Source organism: Dermochelys coriacea, chromosome 11, assembly GCF_009764565.3.
Source record: "Dermochelys coriacea isolate rDerCor1 chromosome 11, rDerCor1.pri.v4, whole genome shotgun sequence".
Lineage (NCBI taxonomy): Eukaryota > Metazoa > Chordata > Testudines > Dermochelyidae > Dermochelys > Dermochelys coriacea.
In genome coordinates this window covers 76799101-76817682 of record NC_050078.2, presented here as the reverse complement: position 1 = coordinate 76817682, position 18582 = coordinate 76799101, and the positions used below count along the sequence as shown (strand labels likewise).

Sequence of the window (18582 nt, the reverse complement as noted above, 5' to 3'; positions counted from 1 at the left end):
TTCACTAGGTGGGCGTGTCCAGGAGCACTTACTCCATGAGCACAACTGGGGAGGGGGGCTAACAGGCAGTGTGCTCGGGAGCTGTTGAAGGATGACAGCCTGAGTGCGTGCTGCATGCTACACCCGCTGGGTTAGCCAGCCTGCCCAATAGCTAACTTGTCTCGCAGCATCGTCCAGCCAGAGGAAGAGCCTCTTTCTCAGAGCACTGCACAGAAGGTGCCATGTCCAGCTACCCAGAGCAGTGAGCTGCGTCTCCTAGGGCCCAGGGCCCCCCATTTATTTCTCTGTCTTGCTCAACAACTTCAGGGTAAATCCACCTAGAAACCAGGACCAGCCAAGCAACCCCCGTGCTGGCCCAGCAACGGGGTGGTGGGAGCATGGAGCCTGCCATCCCCCTGTAGCGGCCGAGAAAAGCCTTCCCCAGGGCTGGGCTGGGCAGGGGCTGGGCAGTGGCCATTCATGGCAGTCTGTCATTGGTTTAGCCTTGCACGCACCATGCAGTCCTAAACCCAGAGTGAGCAAACACCCAACCCTGCTCTGAAACCCGAGAGTGAAATCTAGGCCCAGATTCTGCCCCCTGCACACTGGGCAGCCCCACAGCCCACCTACTTCACCAGGCCTGCGCGCAGCATGTGGGACTGGGCAGGCGGCAGGATCTTGGATTCCCAGTGATCATGGTGCTCGCTAATGAGGTGGATGGTTTGTGTCACAGCACGTCTGCGCTGGGAAACGCAGAGGAACCAGTGAGCCCTGCTTGCTGGCAGGGAGAGTCCCAGCAAGAGGGGAGGTTCTGTGCATATACTTGGCACATGGTCTAACGTAGCATCATTAGGGAGACCTTGGCTGTAGCACGCGGCAAGCGTGCTTTGTTTTAAAGCGATGCTGTTTCTATCTTTTCAGGCATTTAGTGAGTCGGGCCTTCCCGGCCCTCCAGGATTGCCTGGTAAGGATGATGCTAGCGCTGGGGCTTTCTGCAGCAAAGGGGGAAGGAAATCAGAGCTTTTCCCATGAACCTTTTGTGATGGTGCCGCCCTGAACGGCTTTGGAGATCTTAGCATGGCTGTGAGGAAGGGTGGGGTTTTAGAAAGCCCCAAGCAGGAGACGTACAAAGCGGGGGCTTGTTTGTAATGACTGGTTACCCTTGTCCTGGATTCTACAGTGCTGGATGCTATGGGATGTCTAAGCTGGCTACGGGATAATGGACCCCTTTGTTACTGTGTTGTGCCATGTTATGCTGCAATCTTCACTGATAGGGTTGGGCAGGGAACGGAGCTGGTCCTACAAAGAGGAACAAATCCTTCTTTTTAATCGCAATTTCAGCTTTTCAGTGAGGAGATGAAACCCAAAATGTTTTGGCTGGAAACTGAAATATCCAAGTTAAAATATTTCAGGTGCTGGTTTTCATGCATTGGGGTTTTTGATGAGAAGTTGACATTTTCTGTGGCAAGCAGACATTTTCTGCAAAAGCGTTCATGACCTAAGAAAGCCAGGTTTCCATCAAAAACAGTTTTGGTGGAAAGTTTTCCACAAGCCCTACTTCCTGAGTAACCCCGGATCTGATGGCTGTATCTCTTCCCCTGGCTATGGCATCTTACCCCCTGGTAGGGCCTGACTAACATTACTTGGTAAGCACCCGTGGTCGGTCTGGCTGGGGAGCTGCCTCGCACACCCTTGGTCGCTGTTAGGGATAATGCTGGGTGTAGGCTGTGCTAATAGCCTTCGTCATTCTAGCTGCAAACGGAGATTGTTGCTGCTGGCTGCCAGTGGAGGGCTATGGCTCTCGTGTGGTGAGAGATCCTGCCATTAGCTTCTGGTTAGGGTGGGAAGACGCTAGGAAGCCCACCTCCAGCATGTCTCTTCTGCATTAGCACTTGGACCCCACCCAGAGCCCTGTTCTTTGACTCCATTGCTCGGTTGTTTCTCTCGCTGCCAGGGGAGTTGACTGTGCATGTGAACCACTCTGTCTCTTCCGGTGCTCAGGAGGGGACTGTTTTGTTTTCATATCTCTTGCTGGCCAGTAGAAATGTGCAGCATGGTTGCTTTAGCATATGGCCAAGTAGCGCCCCGTCACGTGGCAGGGGCTGTGCAGTCCCCCACACCTCGGATGGAGGGTATTTGTGCGGGTGTGTGCTGCCTTCCAGTGTCCTGTGGTTGCCACTGGAAGGTCAGCATTGGCCTGCAGTTACTCCAGGAGTGCCGCCCTGGGCACGTGGTGGGCGCAGTTAAAAGCTGCGGTAGTTCCGGCCTCTCTCCTCCGTTGCCCGAACGGTCTTAGGCCAGTGCTGGTGCTTTCTTTTGTCAGGCTACCAGGGTGCCCCAGGACAAAAGGGTGAACGAGGTGACACAGGCGCCCCAGGGCCCCCAGGTAAGTGAGCTCATCCCTGATCTTCCTTCTGCGCTGCGCCAGACTTGGTCCTGCCTCATGGCTCTGCATTGGCGTGTGCAAGACCGTGCTGACCAGGTCAGTGCAAATCGCACCATTTGGCAGTCTCCACAAAGAGACGTGGGTGGCTGAGCCCGGGAGCTGTGAACTCCATGTTCCCTGGAGGTGAGGCCCTGGCCTCGTTCAGGGCGGATCTGCCCTGAGGCAGCGTCAGGGCTGTGCAGCGAAGGAGGGTGTTGTCTGCAGGGACCTGCCTCCATTGTTGCTGAAGTTGGAAGGTGCGCCATAAATGAGGCGGGGCTGGCAGAGAAATGATGGTCTTGTGGGGAAGGCAGTTGAATGCTGCCCTGCAGAACTGGATTCTATCCCTGCCTCTGCCACAGAGTTCCTGTGTGATGCTGGGAAAGTCACTTAATAGTGACCACCTATGAAAGTTTGGTTGGTTTGTTCCTAATGTTCAGGGTGCCCTGGGGTGTGAGGTGCAGAAGTGCAGAGAACTCACAGTTGTGGCTGAGGTCAATGGGAGCTGTGCTGTACAATGTCTAGGTGTCTCAAACTGGACATCCCAAATTAGTGGATACTTTTGACCATAATCTCTTTGTGCCACAGTCCCCCATCTGTAAAAAGGGGATAATACAGCACAATGAGAGGTGAGTGGGAGCGGATAAATGCAGTACTGTTTGTAGAGCACTCGGATACCGTAGTGCTGAGCTACATAAAAAAGCTCATGAGGAAATGAGTCATTTGAATTCAGAGCAGGGTTTGAACAGGGGGCAGTAAATAAGGCCTGAATGATGAAAAGAAAACCAAATATGGACTAGCCGCTCATCAGGGAGCACCTCCTGCCTGTGCTCTGGTTCTGAGGAAACAACAGCAAGCCATCATGTCATGAGACGATATCCCAATGCACACAAAGGGGCAGAGTGCTGTTCCCACGGGCAGCCTTAATTCCAGCCTTTCCTACCTTCCGGGTGCTTGACTTTGCACCTTAATAATGTTCCGTTAGTGTGTTAGAAGGCCCTTGCAATTGGCGCTAGTCACCCCAGCCTGGCATGGTGAGCCATTGGTAGCTGTCTGGGGACGAAGCAGTGGGGAGAGTGGCAGGGAATGTACCAGGACCCTCAGCTGTGGGATTTAACAGCACCCGCTAGCCACACTTGACTCTGTTCCTGTCTCTTCGCAGGCCAGTTCCCCTATGATCTCAACGAATTTGGTTCGACCTTCCGGGTAAGTGCCTTGCCTAGATGTGGGGCTGCCCCCTGGGAATCAGCAAGACTGCTGCCATTGAGGGCACTAGGAGAAGGAGTGCACGGAGCCGATGCCCCTCCTTGGCAGGAGTCACAGGGGGCGTCCCCAGCTGTCGCTGCACACGGAGAGCCCTTTGTGCTGTGGCTTCAGGGCAAGACTGGTGTGGCTCAAGCGCCTGGCTCCAGCGCTGTGACCCCAGGAAGTGATGCCCGCGCTCAGCGTCCCTGACTATCCAGGTGGCACCCTGTGTTACGGGCACTGCCGCAGGCTGAGCACCCCTGGGGCACCCTGCAGAGGGCAGACCCGGTAACTCCCTGGAGCTGGCGTGCTCTGCTTGTCTGTCCCCACTGAGCACGCACCACCCAGGCACTGCAGGGACGGGCGGCGCAGCCTTTGCCAGCCCTCCAGGGCACGTGTCACAGCATCCCTGCCCTCAGGGGCTGTGTTCATCCAGTCCTGGCCTTTGCAGGCAGCAGGGTGTGGGGAGGAGTTCACAGCACCCTGTCCCTGTGGGGGGAGAGGGGGACATCGGACAGCCCAGACTAATGTCAGTCCCCTTTGGCAGGGTGAAAAAGGAGACCTGGGGGACCCTGGACTGAAAGGAGAAAAGGGGGAGCCCGGCGGGGGAGGACTGTACGGACCAAGCGTCTCTGGACCTCCAGGTCCTCAGGGCTATCCTGGCCTTCCGGTGAGGTGCCACTGTTGGCAAGGGGATGGGGTTAGGGTGGGCACACCTGGGCACAGTGATGGAGAGTTTGACGGGGCAGGCAGCATACAGCCAGCACTGTAGCCCTCCCCAGGGGGGTCCCTCATAAGACCAGTCTCAGGAGACTCGGGGAGGGGCAGGGAGATCCCTGAGCTAGATTCATAGATATTAAGGTCAGAAGGGACCATTCTGATCATCTAGTCTGACCTCCTGCACAACACAGGCCACAGAATCTCACCCACCCTCTCCTTAACAAACCCCTAACCTATGTCTGAGCTACTGAAGTCCTTAAATCATGGTTTAAAGACTTCAAGGAGCAGAGAATCCTCCCTCAAGTGACCCATGCCCCATGCTACAGAGGAAGGCGAAAAATCTCCAGGGCCTCTTCCAATCTGCCCTGGAGGAAAATTCCTTCCCGACCCCAAACATGGTGATCAGCTAAACCCTGAGCATATGGGCAAGATTCACTAGCCAGATACCCAGGAAAGAATTCTCTGTAGTAACTCAGATCCCACCCATCTAACATCCCATCACAAGCCATTGGGCCTATTTACCATGAATAGTTAAAGATCAATTAATTGCCAAAATCATGTTATCCCATCATACCTTCTCCTCCATAAACTTATCAAGTTTAATCTTGAAGCCAGATAGGTCTTTTGCCCACACTGCTTCCCTTGGAAGGCTGTTCCAGAACTTCACTCTGATGGTTAGAAACTTTCATCTAATTTCAAGTCTAAACTTCCCGATGGCCAGTTTATACCCATTTGCTCTTGTGTCCACATTGGTCCTGAGCTGAAATAATTCCTCTCCCTCTCCGGTATTTATCCCTCTGATATATTTATAGAGAGCAATCATATCTCTCCTCAACCTTCTTTTAGTTAAGCTAAACAAGCCAAGCTCCTTAAGTCTCCTTTCATAAGACAAGTTTTCCATTCCTCGGATCATCCTAGTAGCCCTTCTCTGTACCTGCTCCAGTTTGAATTCATCCTTTTTAAACATGGGAGACCAGAACTGCACACAGTATTCTAGGTGAGGTCTCACCAGTGCCTTGTATAATGGTACTAAAACCTCCTTATCCCTACTGGAAATGCCTCTCCTGATGCATCCCAAAACCGCATGAGCTTTTTTCACAGCCATATCACATTGGCAGCTCATAGTCATCCTATGATCAACCAATACTCCAAGGTCCTTCTCCTCTTCCGTTACTTCTAATTGATGCGTCCCCAACTTATAACTAAAATTCTTGTTATTAATCCCTAAATGCATAACCTTACACTTCTCACTATTAAATTTCATCCTATTTCTATTACTCCAGTTTACAAGGTCATCCAGATCCTCTTGTATGATGTCCCAGTCTCTTTCTAAATTGGCAATACCTCCCAGCTTTGTATCATCTGCAAACTTTATTAGCACACTCCCACTTTTTGTGCCGAGGTCAGTAATAAAAAGATTAAATAAGATTGGTCCCAAAACCAACCCCTGAGGAACTCCACTGGTAACCTCCCTCCAGCCTGACAGTTCACCTTTCAGTAGGACCAGCTGTAGTCTCCCTGTTAACCAATTCCTTATCCACTTTTCAATTTTCATATTGATCCCCATCTTTTCCAATTTAGCTAATAATTTCCCATGTGGCACGGTATCGAACGCCTTACTGAAATCTAGGTAAATTAGATGCATTGCATTTCCTTTGTCTAAAAAATCTGTTACTTCCTCAAAGGAGGAGATCAGGTTGGTTTGGCACGATCTGTCTTTTTTAAAACCATGTTGTATTTTGTCCCATTTACCATCGACCTCAATGTCCTTAACTACTTTCTCCTTCAAAATTTTTTCCAAGACCTTGCATACTACAGATATCAAACTAACAGGCCTGTAGTTACCCGGATCACTTTTTTTCCCCTTTCTTAAAAATAGGAACTATGTTAGCAATTCTCCAGTCATATGGTACAACCCCTGAGTTTACAGTTTCATTAAAAAGTCTTGCTAATAGGCTTGCAATTTCATGTGCCAATTCCTTTAATATTCTTGGATGTAGATTATCTGGGCCCCCCGATTTAGTCCCATTAAGCTGTTTGAGTTTCGCTTCTACCTCAGATATGGTAATATCTACCTCCCCATCCTCATTCCCATTTATCATGCTACCATTATCCCTAAGATCCTCCTTAGCCTTATTAAAGACTGAGGCAAAGTATTTGTTTAGATATTGGGCCATGCCTAGATTATCCTTAATCTTCACTCCATCCTCAGTGTTTAGCGGGCCCACTTCTTCTTTCTTAGTTTTCTTCTTATTTATATGGCTATAGAACCTTTTACTATTGGTTTTAATTCCCTTTGCAAGGTCCAACTCTACTTGACTTTTAGCCTGTCTCACTTTATCCTTACATGTTCTGATCTCAATAAGGTAGCTTTCCTTGCTGATCCCTCCCATCTTCCACTCCCTGTAGGCTTTCTGCTTTTTTTCTTAATCACCTCTGAGATGCTTGCTCATCCAGCTTGGTCTACAACTCCTGCTTATGTATTTTTCCCCCTTTCTTGGGATGCAGGCTTCCGAAAGCTTCTGCAGCTTTGACTTGAAGTAATCCCATAAATTCTTCAATCCAATCCACTTCCATAACTAATTTCCTTAATTTTTGAAAGTTAGCTCTTTTGAAACCAAAAACCCTAGTTGCAGATTTATTTTTATTTATAAAAACCCTAGTTCCAGATTTTATTGTTTATCCTTCCGTTCAGTTTGAACTGAATTAGCTCATCACTTGAACCAAGGTTGTCCCCTACAACCATTTCTTCTATGAGGTCCTCACAACTCACTAAAACCAAATCTAAAATGGCATCCCCTCTAGTCGGTCAAGCAACTACTTGATGAAGGAATCCATCAGCTATCGCATCTAGGAAAATCTGAGCCCTATTATTATTACTAGCATTGGTCCTCCAGTCTATATCTGGGAAGTTAGTCTCTCATGATCACGCAGTTTCCATTAGTATTTACTTCATTAAAAACATTAAAGAGGGCTCTATCTGTATCCAAATTAGATCCCGACGGTCTATAGCACACCCCAAGCACTATCCCGGGGGGGGGCTCTAATAGTTTTCTCTCTCAATGTGATTTTTGCCCAGACAGACTCTGTCTTATCCATTGCATCGCTTCTTATTTCTTTACATTCTACCTCATCATTGATATACAATGCTACTCCACTGTACAGATGGGACTGACCACAGAGTCAGGCAGCTGCCCAATGCCCAGGGAGAAAGGCCTCACGAGGCCAGTGGGGCCAGCGAGCGCCTGGCATCCTGGGGTGGGAGGGTCGACAAGGGGGAAGCAAGCGCTCTGCATCCTTGGGGGCAGGGGGGTTGCAGGGGCTGGATGGTGCTGGGAGGGGTGGGTTGAGTGATTGTGTGTCTTAACCTGAAGAAGACTCTCCCTTGTGCATTCCCAGGGTCCCAAGGGGGACAGCATTAGAGGCCTGCCTGGCCCCCCAGGGCCTCAGGGCCCCCCTGGCATTGGGTACGAGGGGCGGCAGGGCCCCCCTGGTCCCCCTGGGCCTCCCGGGCCCCCCTCCTTTCCAGGACCCCACAGACAAAGTGAGTATGTGCCCAGGAAGTCATCTCTGTGCCCCTCCCCACGCTCTGCCTCCCCACTCATTCTTGCCCCTCGCGTCCCACCCACCCCCACCAGGCCTAAGACCTGCCTGGTTACCAAGGTACTAAACCCCCCTAGTGCCAGCCTGTTCTTCCTTCCAGCTGTCAGCATCCCTGGCCCACCTGGGCCTCCAGGGCCACCAGGACCTCCAGGGACCAGCGGGTCGTTGACCTCCTCCGGGGTAAGGCAGGGCTTGTGGGGAGGGGACAGGTGGCGTGTGCGGTCTTGGCCAGGGCCTGTCTGTGAGCAGGGTGCCCGGAGCTGCCCAGCAGGCCTGGGGGAGGGCGGGGGCAGTGCAGTGGGGAGACCCAGACACAAGCCCTAGTAGGAGAGCTCAGAAATCTGCTCTCAGGAGGAATATCCCGGGTGAAGGGCAGAGCGGGATCCAGATGGGGACCCCAGAGGAGCAGGAGAGGCCAGGCCATAGGGTTGCCAGGGGTGGCACTAGTCAGGAAATCAGTGCCCTCTGCTTAGTGCTGGCTGGGCAGTCGGGGGCCTGCCTGTGGCATGCATGAATGCAAAGCAAGCGATACCCTCTGTGGGAGCTGGGCTGTGAGCAGAGCCACGTGGGAAGGACTGGCAGAGACAGGGGACCAAAAGCCCCATGCCGTAGGGCTCACGGAGCTGACTGCACTGTGCACGTGAGGGGATCTGTGCAAACCCCTGCGTTTATCAAAGAGAAGGGGGGCGGGGACAGTAAGTACCTACCAAGAGATTCATGGCACAGGGGGCTCTCCAGTCTAGAAGCCCCCCTGCCTGGGAGCTGCAGTGAGAAATGAGGGGCCGATTTTTAGCAGTGAGGGGAATCAACCCTTGGCACAGCTTACCTAGGGAGGCGGCGGGTCCTTCCTGTGTGACTGCAGCGTGGCTGCAAGAGTGGTTCCTCTGCGGTGCCACTCTGTGCCAGGAGGGCCCTGTGTCCCAGTGATCGCCCACTTCTCTGCAGCAGGCCACGCTGCCTGTTGTGAGAGGCAGGTATCCGCCATTCGGCCGAGAAGAGCAGTGGAAGCTGTCGAGCCATAGAAACACTCATAGATGGGAAGAGACAGACAGGGCTGTTCAGTGCAGAGAGGAGATGGGGGCGAGGGGTCGTTCTAACTAGATAAACCCCAGTGGCATGAAGAAGGCCAGGCGTGAGGCCCTCCTGAGCAAAACAAGGAGACATCCAATAAGCTAGGGGGGCAGCTAATCTTAAACTGACAAAATAAAATTGATTCACCCGAGGCAGAATTACGCTGTGGAACTCAGGGCTACAAGATATTATAGAAACAGAGATGCCAGGTTCAGAAAAGGATTGGACCACTGTAAGAATAGCAGCATGCAGGCTTACCATGGCAAGAATAAGGGCACAAGAGGGATCAGCTCTCATGCCAAGAGATACAGCAGCCACTACATCCCTGGCGTTAGGAAGGAGCCTCCCCCGGGGTGGGTGATGGCAGAATTGTCCAGAGGAGTTTCACGCTGTCCCCTAAGCCTCTGGCCGCTGTCCTGGGCAGGGCCCTGCTCTGATGCACCAGGGCAGCTCCAGAACACAGGGTGTAAACCCAGCACCCACTGGACAGCCTCCATGAGGGGTGATCTCTGAGCCCTTTGATGCCGGAGCACTAAGCATCCAGTGCTCATGTGCCCTCTGCTGCTGAGCCCATTTCATGGCGTTCTCCGCCCTCTCCTCCAACTCCATGCTGGCGTCGGGAGCTGTGCAGCATTGCTGCACTCGCCCCCGGGGCCAACGGGAGACCGCCCCTTGTACCTCCATGCTGGGCTGCAGAGGCTCATCCTGTCATTGAGCCCAGCCCTTGCCTGTGCGCTGACGCTTGTGTCCCCCAGCAGCTGCGGATCTTGCCATCGTATCAGTCCATGCTGAGCATGGCCCAGGAGGTGCCTGAGGGCTGGCTGGTCTTCGTACAGGACAGAGAAGAGCTGTACGTCCGGGTGCGGAGCGGCTTCCGGAGAGTCCGGGTGAGTACGGGGTGGCTCTGCCGAGCCTGGCCAGGCTACCGGGGAGCGACTGTGCGGGTGTCATACAGCAGAAGGGGCCTGTTAGCATGGCCAGGTGGGGCCTGGGGCTGATGAACGCCACTGTTACGGGAGGATAGGCTGCTGTGCGCATACCTGCGTCCAAATCTGTCTGAAGAGCACCGCAGGTGTGCTGGGGCCCAGCCAGGGCCAGGTCTGTTGCCTGGCAGCGCCTGGCGCAAGGCCCCAGTCCTACACAGCACATGCCCTAGGAGCAGCCCTGTGGAGGGCAGGGAAAGACCCACAGTGGGTATGGTTGAGCATGCGTCTCTTGTCAGGATCGGGGCCTTCGAGCCCAACCCTGCAGCCTGCTCTGCTCGCCCTGCAGAGGCCTCCTGGACATTTCCAGCAGCAGGAGCTGGGCCTGCTGCCAGTCCAGCCATGGGCAGAGGTGAAATCTGAAGACCTCTGACCGTCCGGCTCCCGGATAAACAAGGCAGGGTCACCCTGCGTGCTGGGCAGAATGGGGCTGAGAAGAGCCCCGGCCGTTCTCTGCTGACAGACTCAGGCAGGCTGAATGAGGGCTGAGCGTGGGACTGACACATAGCAGGCCCTTGGGACTGCCACTCCCAGGGAAGAGCCCCAGAAACTGAGCCTGGCAGTGCCTGTTCTGTGTGCCAAGGGGAGCAAACAGCACAGGGGCAGGGGCCATTTCTCATGCATGGGGCTCTCCTGGTGCCTGTGGCCCAGTCTGTTCCTGGCACACCCTGCACCCAGCGTGTGGGGCCGGGGCAGTTTGATGGGGAGGGCAGGTTGGGATTTAGTGCTGCTGCAACTCCCGGCTTGGCTTGCCAGAGCCGTTGGCAGGAAGGGCACCCCAGCCCTGTCCCTTGGGGATTAATGACACACAGCTAGTGGGGGCCCTCTCAGCAAACTCGTGTGGCTCCCTTGGCTGGGAAGTGGGGGTGGTGCGGGGCCCTGGTGCTCTCCAGCTGCTCTCCTATCCAGGCTGGTGGGCTGGGTCTGGAGCCTCTGGGCTGTGGGCGAGGCAGGTGTTGCTCACAGGCACTGCCCACCCCGTTGGGAGGGAAGCATGGGTTGGATCGTCACAGTGCCAGAACGCCGCCCGGCTGTGGGGCTGGCAGAATCCTTCTCTTCAGGGACAGGAGGGAATGCTCTTTAGAAGCCCTGTACCGTCCCCCTGGTGTGGACTGCACTGACCCCCAGCGTACCAGCACCCACAGCTCCCCTTCCCGATCGCTCCTGCTGGAGCCCCTGGCACTGCTGGGCCACTCGCAGCCCCAGATGCTGCTTGCTAAGTGAACGTTGGCAGCCTCTTCTGCCTCCCACCCGCTCAGGGATACCCACTGCATTGGGAATCCCCTCGCATGCCCCACCCGCTCAGGGACCCTCCACTGCACTGGGAATCCCCTCGCATGCCCCACCCGCTCAGGGACACCCACTGCACTGGAAATCCCCCCCACACACGCCACCTGCTCAGGGACCCACCACTGGGAATCACACGCACCCCACCTGCTCATGGACCCCACATGCCCCACACGTTCAGGGACCCCACTGGTAATCCCCCCACACATGCTCCAGGTGCTCAGGGACCCCCCCACTGCACTGGGAATCTCCCCACATAGTAAGCCCATGCTGAGCTGTAGCCCCACGCGTGGGATTTCTGGCACAGGTTTGAGGGGGGTTCGGCCCTGGCCAGTCTGTGGTGAAGCCTGTGGTCTGCATGGAGCTGGAGCATGCTGCCTCTCGCTCCTCCACAGAGCCTGGCACCCTCTGACGCGGGGGTGGTCACTGGGCAGCCCGTGGACCACAGCCTCCTGCCAGCTGCGTTGGAACGGCCCCCGAAATCTTTCCCTTTACTGACTGTTCTCATTAGTTTGGTGTGGCTGTCCGTGGAGCCTGGCTCTGCCTGGACAGAGGGTGCCTGACTCCCCCAGTAATGTCAGCCTCCTTGCTTTGTTTCAGCTGGAGGAACACACTTCCGTCTCCAGCCCGGGGCTGGTAAGTGAGCCCCTTTTTCTCCCCCCGAGGGCTGTGCTCTCAGGCCTACGGAGTGCGACTCTGCCCCACAGAGCCAGGGATCTCTCCTCCAGCTGGCCGGGGCTGCTCGCCAGCCCCCGGGGCTGGGCAGTGAGCATCGCGCTCTCTCCCAACAGGACAACGAAGTGTACGACAAGCCGCCGAGTGTCCACTACTCGCATGGTGGCACTGCCTCCTCCGACTTCCTGCACCCGCGCCGAGAGCACAGCCCCTCCTCCACAGCCCGGCCCTGGCGAGCAGACGACAGCATCGCCAACCACCACCGCCTTCCCGACCACTCGCCCCACAGTGCCCAGCCCCAGCAAGAGCTGTTGGACAGCTTCTCCTCCCACCGCCGGGGCGAGAGTGCCCCCTCTGCGGGTCACGCGCACCACGACTTCCAGCCCGCCGTGAGTACTGTCCAGCCACGGCTGCCCTCCCCGGCTGCTGCCCCTGCCGAGTGAGAGCAGAGCTGTGCGCGCGGCCAGAGGGGATAGTGCCCTAAGCCACCCTATTGCAGTGCAACGAGGCAGCTGGGCCCAAACCATCAGAGACTGGGGGCGGGGGTTGTCCCTGGGAAGAGTGAGAGGGAAAGGGCCCCCCAGGCTATGCAGTCACCTGCATTCATGCTGAGAGCAGGCGCTAAAGTCGAGGGTCGTGCTCAGCTCTACCATGCCCCTAATCCCCACCCGCACCCCTTCTTCCAGCGCTGTGCCTGGCCTGCCAGCCCTGCCCCGCTGCTCGGAGCCTGCCAGCCCCAGGAGGAGGCAGCCAGACTAGATCCCTGTCGGGCAGATAGTGCGTTGGCTGGCAGGAGAGCATGGGGAGGGGCAGGGACGCGCGGCAAAAGCTGGGCTGGGTCTGGGGGTGCTGCTGGTACTGGCTGGGCACACCAGGGATAGCAGTGTTAGCTCCTGTGACCATTACCGGCCTCTGTGGGAGCATCCTGCAGAGATGCTGCTGGTAGCACTGGAGGAGGTGACCTCTGAGGAGGAGCTACGTTGGAACTTTCCCTGGAGCGGGCACTGTTGCCTGCTCCCCATGCACGGCAGGTCTCTTCGTGGCGCTGGGAGGACACAATTGGCAGGAGGGGGCAGCGGCTCTGGGGGCGAGGGCAAGATGCCGATGGCCATTGACCACGTAGGGTCCTCTTTGCCTTGTCGTTCCAGCTCCATCTGGTGGCACTGAACGCCCCGCTGAGCGGCAGCATGCGCGGCATCCGGGGAGCAGACTTCCAGTGCTTCCAGCAGGCCCGGGCAGTCGGGCTGATGGGCACGTTCCGAGCCTTCCTGTCCTCCCGGCTGCAAGACCTGTACAGCATCGTGCGCAGGGCCGACAGGAGCGGGGTGCCCATTGTCAACCTCCGGGTACGCAGCGGGGGTGGATGCGGGGCATGGGGCACGTACACACCCTGGGCTTAGCCTGCTAGCACTCGGAGAGGCTGGAGCAGGGGCGTCTGGCAAAGGTGGGCTCCACTTCTGTCCTCCAGCTCTGCCCACACTGGCGGCACTGCCTGGGGAGGGCAATCCTGCTGAGCCCCGGGGCAGTTCGGTGCAGGCAGCACGTGTGCGGGGCATGTCAGCCCCGCGGCATATGTGACCCAGTCAGGATTTGAGCCCAGGCCTCCACAAGCACAGGCCAGCGTGCCAGCAACGCACGCAGCAGACGCAGGTGCAGCAAGCCCTTCGTCAGTGCTTGGTGCACCCACCCCTGGAGTGGCAGGGCCTGATCCGACAAGTGGCACCAAGCGCCCTCACTCCCACGACGGCAGGTGGGGATTGGGGTGGTAGCACCTCGCGGGAAGCATGGGAGCCTCGTGCAGAACTGGGCCGGCAGCCCTGCTTCCCGACGGCTGCCCGCTGAGTGCAGGAGAGACCGAGCTCCTGTGCGTCCTGCGGGGGAGTGGGGCTCTGGTTGGTCTGTGTGCGCACTGTCGCAGCAGACACGATGCTGCGTGCTGTGACGAGCTTTTCCTCCTGAAGGATGAAGTGCTGTTTAACAACTGGGAGGCGCTGTTCTCGGGCACGGAGGCTCAGTTCCGAGCTGGCGCTCGCATCCTCTCGTTCGACGGAAGAGATGTCCTGAGAGACTCTGCGTGGTAGGTGCCCCAGACCAGCTGCCTCCTGCAGCTGCAGGGTCCCCCCAGCACGGGGGGGCCCCTTTCGGGCTGACATCGAAGGGGATGGGGTTTCGTGATTCCCAACCAGCATCACGCGAGGCAAGCGAATGCCATGGGCAGAAGCTGCTGGCTCTGCCAGGAATGAGCCGTCTGCTGTAGGAACAGCGCGTGTGAGAAAGGCTTGTTAGCCTCCCAGGGCAAGTGCTGGGCTCCTCAGGGGGCACAAGCCCACCTCCTGGCTAAGTGCAGTGCCAGGGGCTGGGGTTAGCCTGTGTGCTGGGTAGTTCTGGGCCGAGTTCCCACCCCAGGCTAATTCCCATGGGCTTGGATTGCATGTTGCTCCCCAGATCTGCCCTGTGTGCAGGGAAGCAGAGCCGTGATAGCTGGCGGTGGGGAGCTGACTCCTGCGAGGTGCCCGCAGTCACCAAGCTGGGCAGGGGGGGCAGAACCTTTGTGTAACCAGCAGCGTGCGGTAACGGGCAGGGAAGAGGGAGGGAGTGGATCCCCTTGGTCCGGGTGTTGTAAGATCTCTGGCTAGTGCTGGCTCAAACAGGGGCCACATTGTTCGTGAACTCTGGACTGGCCTTCCTGCCTGGATAGCATGGCTGTGTCCAGCCAGCCGGGCTCCCCTCTGTGTGGGAGGAACCCCCCCCCCGCCAGGCGGGGGAGCTCACTGGGCTGTATTCCTCAGGGCCCTCTCTTGGCTTTGTTTGTGGGAATGGAGGGATTTGGGGGGTTGGATGAGGTGGGGGCTCCGTGCAAACGAGTGACGCTCACTGAGCAGGGGGCCTCCATGCTGGGCTGCTCTGGAAACGCCGGTTTTCGAGCCTCCCTCCCCAGGGCGGCTTTGGTCCTGTCCCATCCCCCCTCCCTGCAGTCGCAGTCTCTGTGCAGTTTTGTGTTTCATTGCCGCCCGGGAAGCTGCAGGGGAGGGAGCGCTGGCAGCTCCGGCCTAGCCTGCTGCTCCTGGAAGGGAGGCCAGGGTTGGTTGGGAGGGTCTCTTGGCAAACAGTGTCACTCCAGCCGTTGCTCGTGCCCACGGGCTTGGCAGTGAGCTGTTGCCTTGTGTGGCAGGCCTCAGAAGAACGTGTGGCACGGCTCTGACGCCAAGGGCCGCCGGCTCACAGAGAGCTACTGCGAGACATGGAGGACGGACGACAGCGTGGTGATGGGCCAGGCCTCCTCGCTGGCCTCGGGCAAGCTCCTGGAGCAGAAGGTGAGCAGCTGCCAGAACGCCTTCATCGTCCTGTGTATCGAGAACAGCTTCATGACCTCTTCCAAAAAGTGACCTGCCCCCACCCGCGCCTCGGAGCACAGAGAGGAGGGACCCCCGTGGGGCAGCCACTTCCCCCTTCACGCAGCCATTCCCAGAGAAGCAGATGAAAAGCCAAAGAGTGTTGAGCTAGTTTGAAACTCCAGCCCGGTGCTGGCCAGCATCTGGAGGGCTGAGCCGGCTGGCTGTACTGGCCCTTGCCTCATCTCCGTTGCACATGCAGTGGGGCTCTCTTTTAATCCCCCTCATATTTAACCAGGTTAGTTGTATTCTTGGGTGAACTCCCCTTGGTTCTGTTTGCCCCCTTGCTAGGATGGTTGTCACAGGTAGGGCCCTGCGGTCCCCACGCAGGATGCTGGAGCACAAGATGCTCTTCGTGGAGACGGGGAGGACCAGCTGGAGAGCTGGCTGCCCGGCCAGTCCTCGGGCTATGGGGTGGGTGACGGCCCCCGCTGGACAGCACTCTGGCCTCGGGAGCAGCCGGAGCAGTGCGGGCTGTCACCGCATGGTCTGAGAGCATCCCAGGGCTTTGCTGTCTGTCGCGGACCACGCGCCCTGCTGGGCGAAAGGCCCCGAGTCTCTAGCTGTGTCCCTGTCTGCAGGTCGGCTTCCCCCTCAGCTGGGTCTGATAGCCCCTGGCTTCGCCTCCCCTCTTCCCTCCATTCCAGGGCAGCTGGAGTGGGGCCAGGCCCCCAGCCACAGGTGCCTCTGAGCTGGCAGTAGGGTTCCTGCCAGCAGAGCCCTGCTCCCCGCAATGGGTGGTGAGAGGTGGGTCCCCCCCATGGCATGGGTAAGCTGCCAGTGGGGCAGTACTTTGGGAGCTGCTCAGTCCTTTGAAAGCAGACTTGTGTCCTTTTCGGAAGAACCAAATGGGTTTGTTATAAGAGGAAAGTAAAATGGAAGCCGAATCCTCGCCCCAACTGTTCTGGGCAGTGCCTTCCCCATCACAGGGCACTGGCTAGCCGGGTGTCCCCTCCGCAGGCTAGCCCAGCCGATCCACACCAAACCCTGGCCAACATGTGCCTTACTCTGGTTAGGGAGCGTGCGCTGACGAGGGGACTGGATGTACTCTCCTTTGCTTGGGGGCAGGGGAAGTTTGACACTTTCCAGAGGGCAGATGGAAAAATACCTGTTCTAGCAATACTGGGTGTCAGGGCCAGGAGGTTTTGTGACCTCCATGAGCATTACGGGGTGGAGGTGCTTCTTTGCTGCCATAAAACCTGACTTCCAGAGGGAGCCCCAGCCCGTGACGGGCAAGTCTGAATGTTAGGAGAACGTCTGGGTGTGGGATTTAAGGTCCCATGTTGCAGCTGAGCATCATCTCCAGGAGAACGTCCCACCTCAAAGCCAGAAGCCTTCCACACACTTTTATACTCCTCATATACCGTACTTGTGAAGCACTAATGTCTAAAGGATTTTTTTAATCAGTTTTGGAAATCTGAGGTGCTAAATTTTTAACTAGCTTCTTACTGTACTGAAATTATTACCATAAAGGCTGTGCAAGTCACACAATTCCTGTTTCTTGTCTACTGTATTTGTGTAATTAATGCAATTTAAAGCCTGTGGATTTTTGTTTTTTTGTCAGTTGTGTTCTTTAAACCTTTTCTAAAGGCACTGAATAAAGGAACGTCTCCTCTTGTACTCCCAGTCACTTGGCTGTGAAGAGAGAGGTACGGGTGTGAATGCATGGGAGCTAGCCCTTGAGAAACGCAGGCAGCTGAACTCTGGCTTCCTCCAGGTAGAAGGTCAGAGGAACACCTGCGTGGAGCAGATCTGAGGTTCGTCTTGTGCAGTATCCACATTTGCTCTCATTCTGGTTTCTATTCGAGTCTGGCTGACACCCGAGACATGAGATTTACTGTCCCTTCCAGAATGTCACCACTGGGACCCTACCAAGTTCACGGCCATGAAAAACACATCAGGGACTGTGAAATCTGGCTGTTTAGTGGAGGGGGGCTCCTGTCATGTGCCAGACTTCAATGGCTGGGCTGGGCTGGGCTGGGCTGGGGAGGGATTTCCTCTTCCCCTGCAGCGGCCACTCCCATGGCCGGGACCTGGCTGGCTGGGAGCCCAGCTCTGAGGGCAGCACAAGAAGTGAGGGTGGGCTGTGGAGTCAGAGCAGCTGTGGAGCTTCCTGCAGCCGGGGGAGGTTCCCAGAGGTGGGTCTGATGCTGTCCATGCAGGGGCAGAGGAAATCCCGTCTCTCCCCAGCCCAGCCGGGACTAGCAGCTGGAGCCTGGTTCATGGTAGGAACCCCTGGCTGGGGTGCCCTCAGCCTTGCCCTTCTCTGGCTTTGGGCCCAGCACTCGGGTTAAAGGGACCTTGAGCAGGCTGTGGGGGACCATGGTGCCATGATCACAGTCGCCCACCTCTAAGGCCGGCCCTGCCCCTGCAAAGGTGACTCCCCCCTATACCCTGTGATCCTGACTTCTGTGCTCTGCTGGCTGGGGTGCTGCCTTCGGAGCCGAGCACCCGGACAGCAGCCGCTGCTCTCTGGCCGCCCAGCAGAGCACAGAAGTGAGCCTGGCAATCCCATGACACACACACCCACGTTTTGTGTCGGGACCCCCATGGTTACACCACCACATCTAAAACCATGAAATTGACCTTTTAAAATCAGATGGCTGAACTTGACCAGAATGGACCATGAATTTGGCAAAGCCTAGTTGTGGTTAATTGGGGTCACTCTGGGTGCTCTTGTTCAGAGAAATGTCCGGCTCCTGTTGGAGTGGAGCCAGGTTTTGTGGTTGATGGGAAGGCATTGGGGGGTTCCCCACACCTTTAGGTTGGTACCATGAGACCGCTCAGCATGCTGATGCAGCAGTAGCCTAATAACTTGCGCACAGACCTCCTGCCCGCCCCAGCCTTCCTGTTGCATTGGTCCCTCAGTCACAGCCCTGCCACTGGCGTGACAAGGCCCTTGGCTCAGGACTGGCAAGCCCCAGCTCCCAGGCTCAGCGTCCCTTGGGCCGCGGGAATGCTCGGGAAGCTGAGACACCCCCCCCCCCCCCCGAGGCTGTGCAGTGCAGGGGGACACTGCCTGGCCTCAGGCTGGCTGGGGGAAGAGGCCCAAGGGCTGCCTCTCTGCATGGCACTGACATCGCTGCCCCTGGGGTGCTGTGCTAGGAGCCGATTCCCCGGCTCCATGGCCACAGGTCGAGGGACCCTGAACTTACCCAGCAAGGCCCCAGCCTAGCCCGAGCTGCGGCTCCCCATGGAAAGG

At 56.9% G+C, this 18582-nt stretch overlaps 1 protein-coding gene across 7 annotated transcripts in view; it reads left to right on the top strand.

Annotated features, from left to right (window-relative positions):
- COL18A1 (collagen type XVIII alpha 1 chain) overlaps positions 1-17000 on the top strand; it is a 241149-nt gene extending 224149 nt beyond the window's left edge. For 3 of the 7 annotated variants that reach the window (XM_038421864.2, XM_038421859.2, XM_043505772.1), the window contains 12 exons: positions 901-943; positions 2303-2365; positions 3567-3610; positions 4197-4319; positions 7769-7913; positions 8073-8152; positions 9799-9930; positions 11914-11949; positions 12105-12377; positions 13137-13334; positions 13950-14065; positions 15161-17000. In XM_038421864.2, the coding sequence (XP_038277792.1) occupies positions 901-943; positions 2303-2365; positions 3567-3610; positions 4197-4319; positions 7769-7913; positions 8073-8152; positions 9799-9930; positions 11914-11949; positions 12105-12377; positions 13137-13334; positions 13950-14065; positions 15161-15374 (1467 nt within the window). In that variant the 3' untranslated portion in view covers positions 15375-17000. The remainder of the gene's footprint in view (positions 1-900; positions 944-2302; positions 2366-3566; positions 3611-4196; positions 4320-7768; positions 7914-8072; positions 8153-9798; positions 9931-11913; positions 11950-12104; positions 12378-13136; positions 13335-13949; positions 14066-15160) is intronic. The other 4 variants (XM_038421865.2, XM_038421861.2, XM_043505771.1 and 1 more) reach the window with 2 other exon arrangements.
- Positions 17001-18582: the final 1582 nt, after the last annotated feature.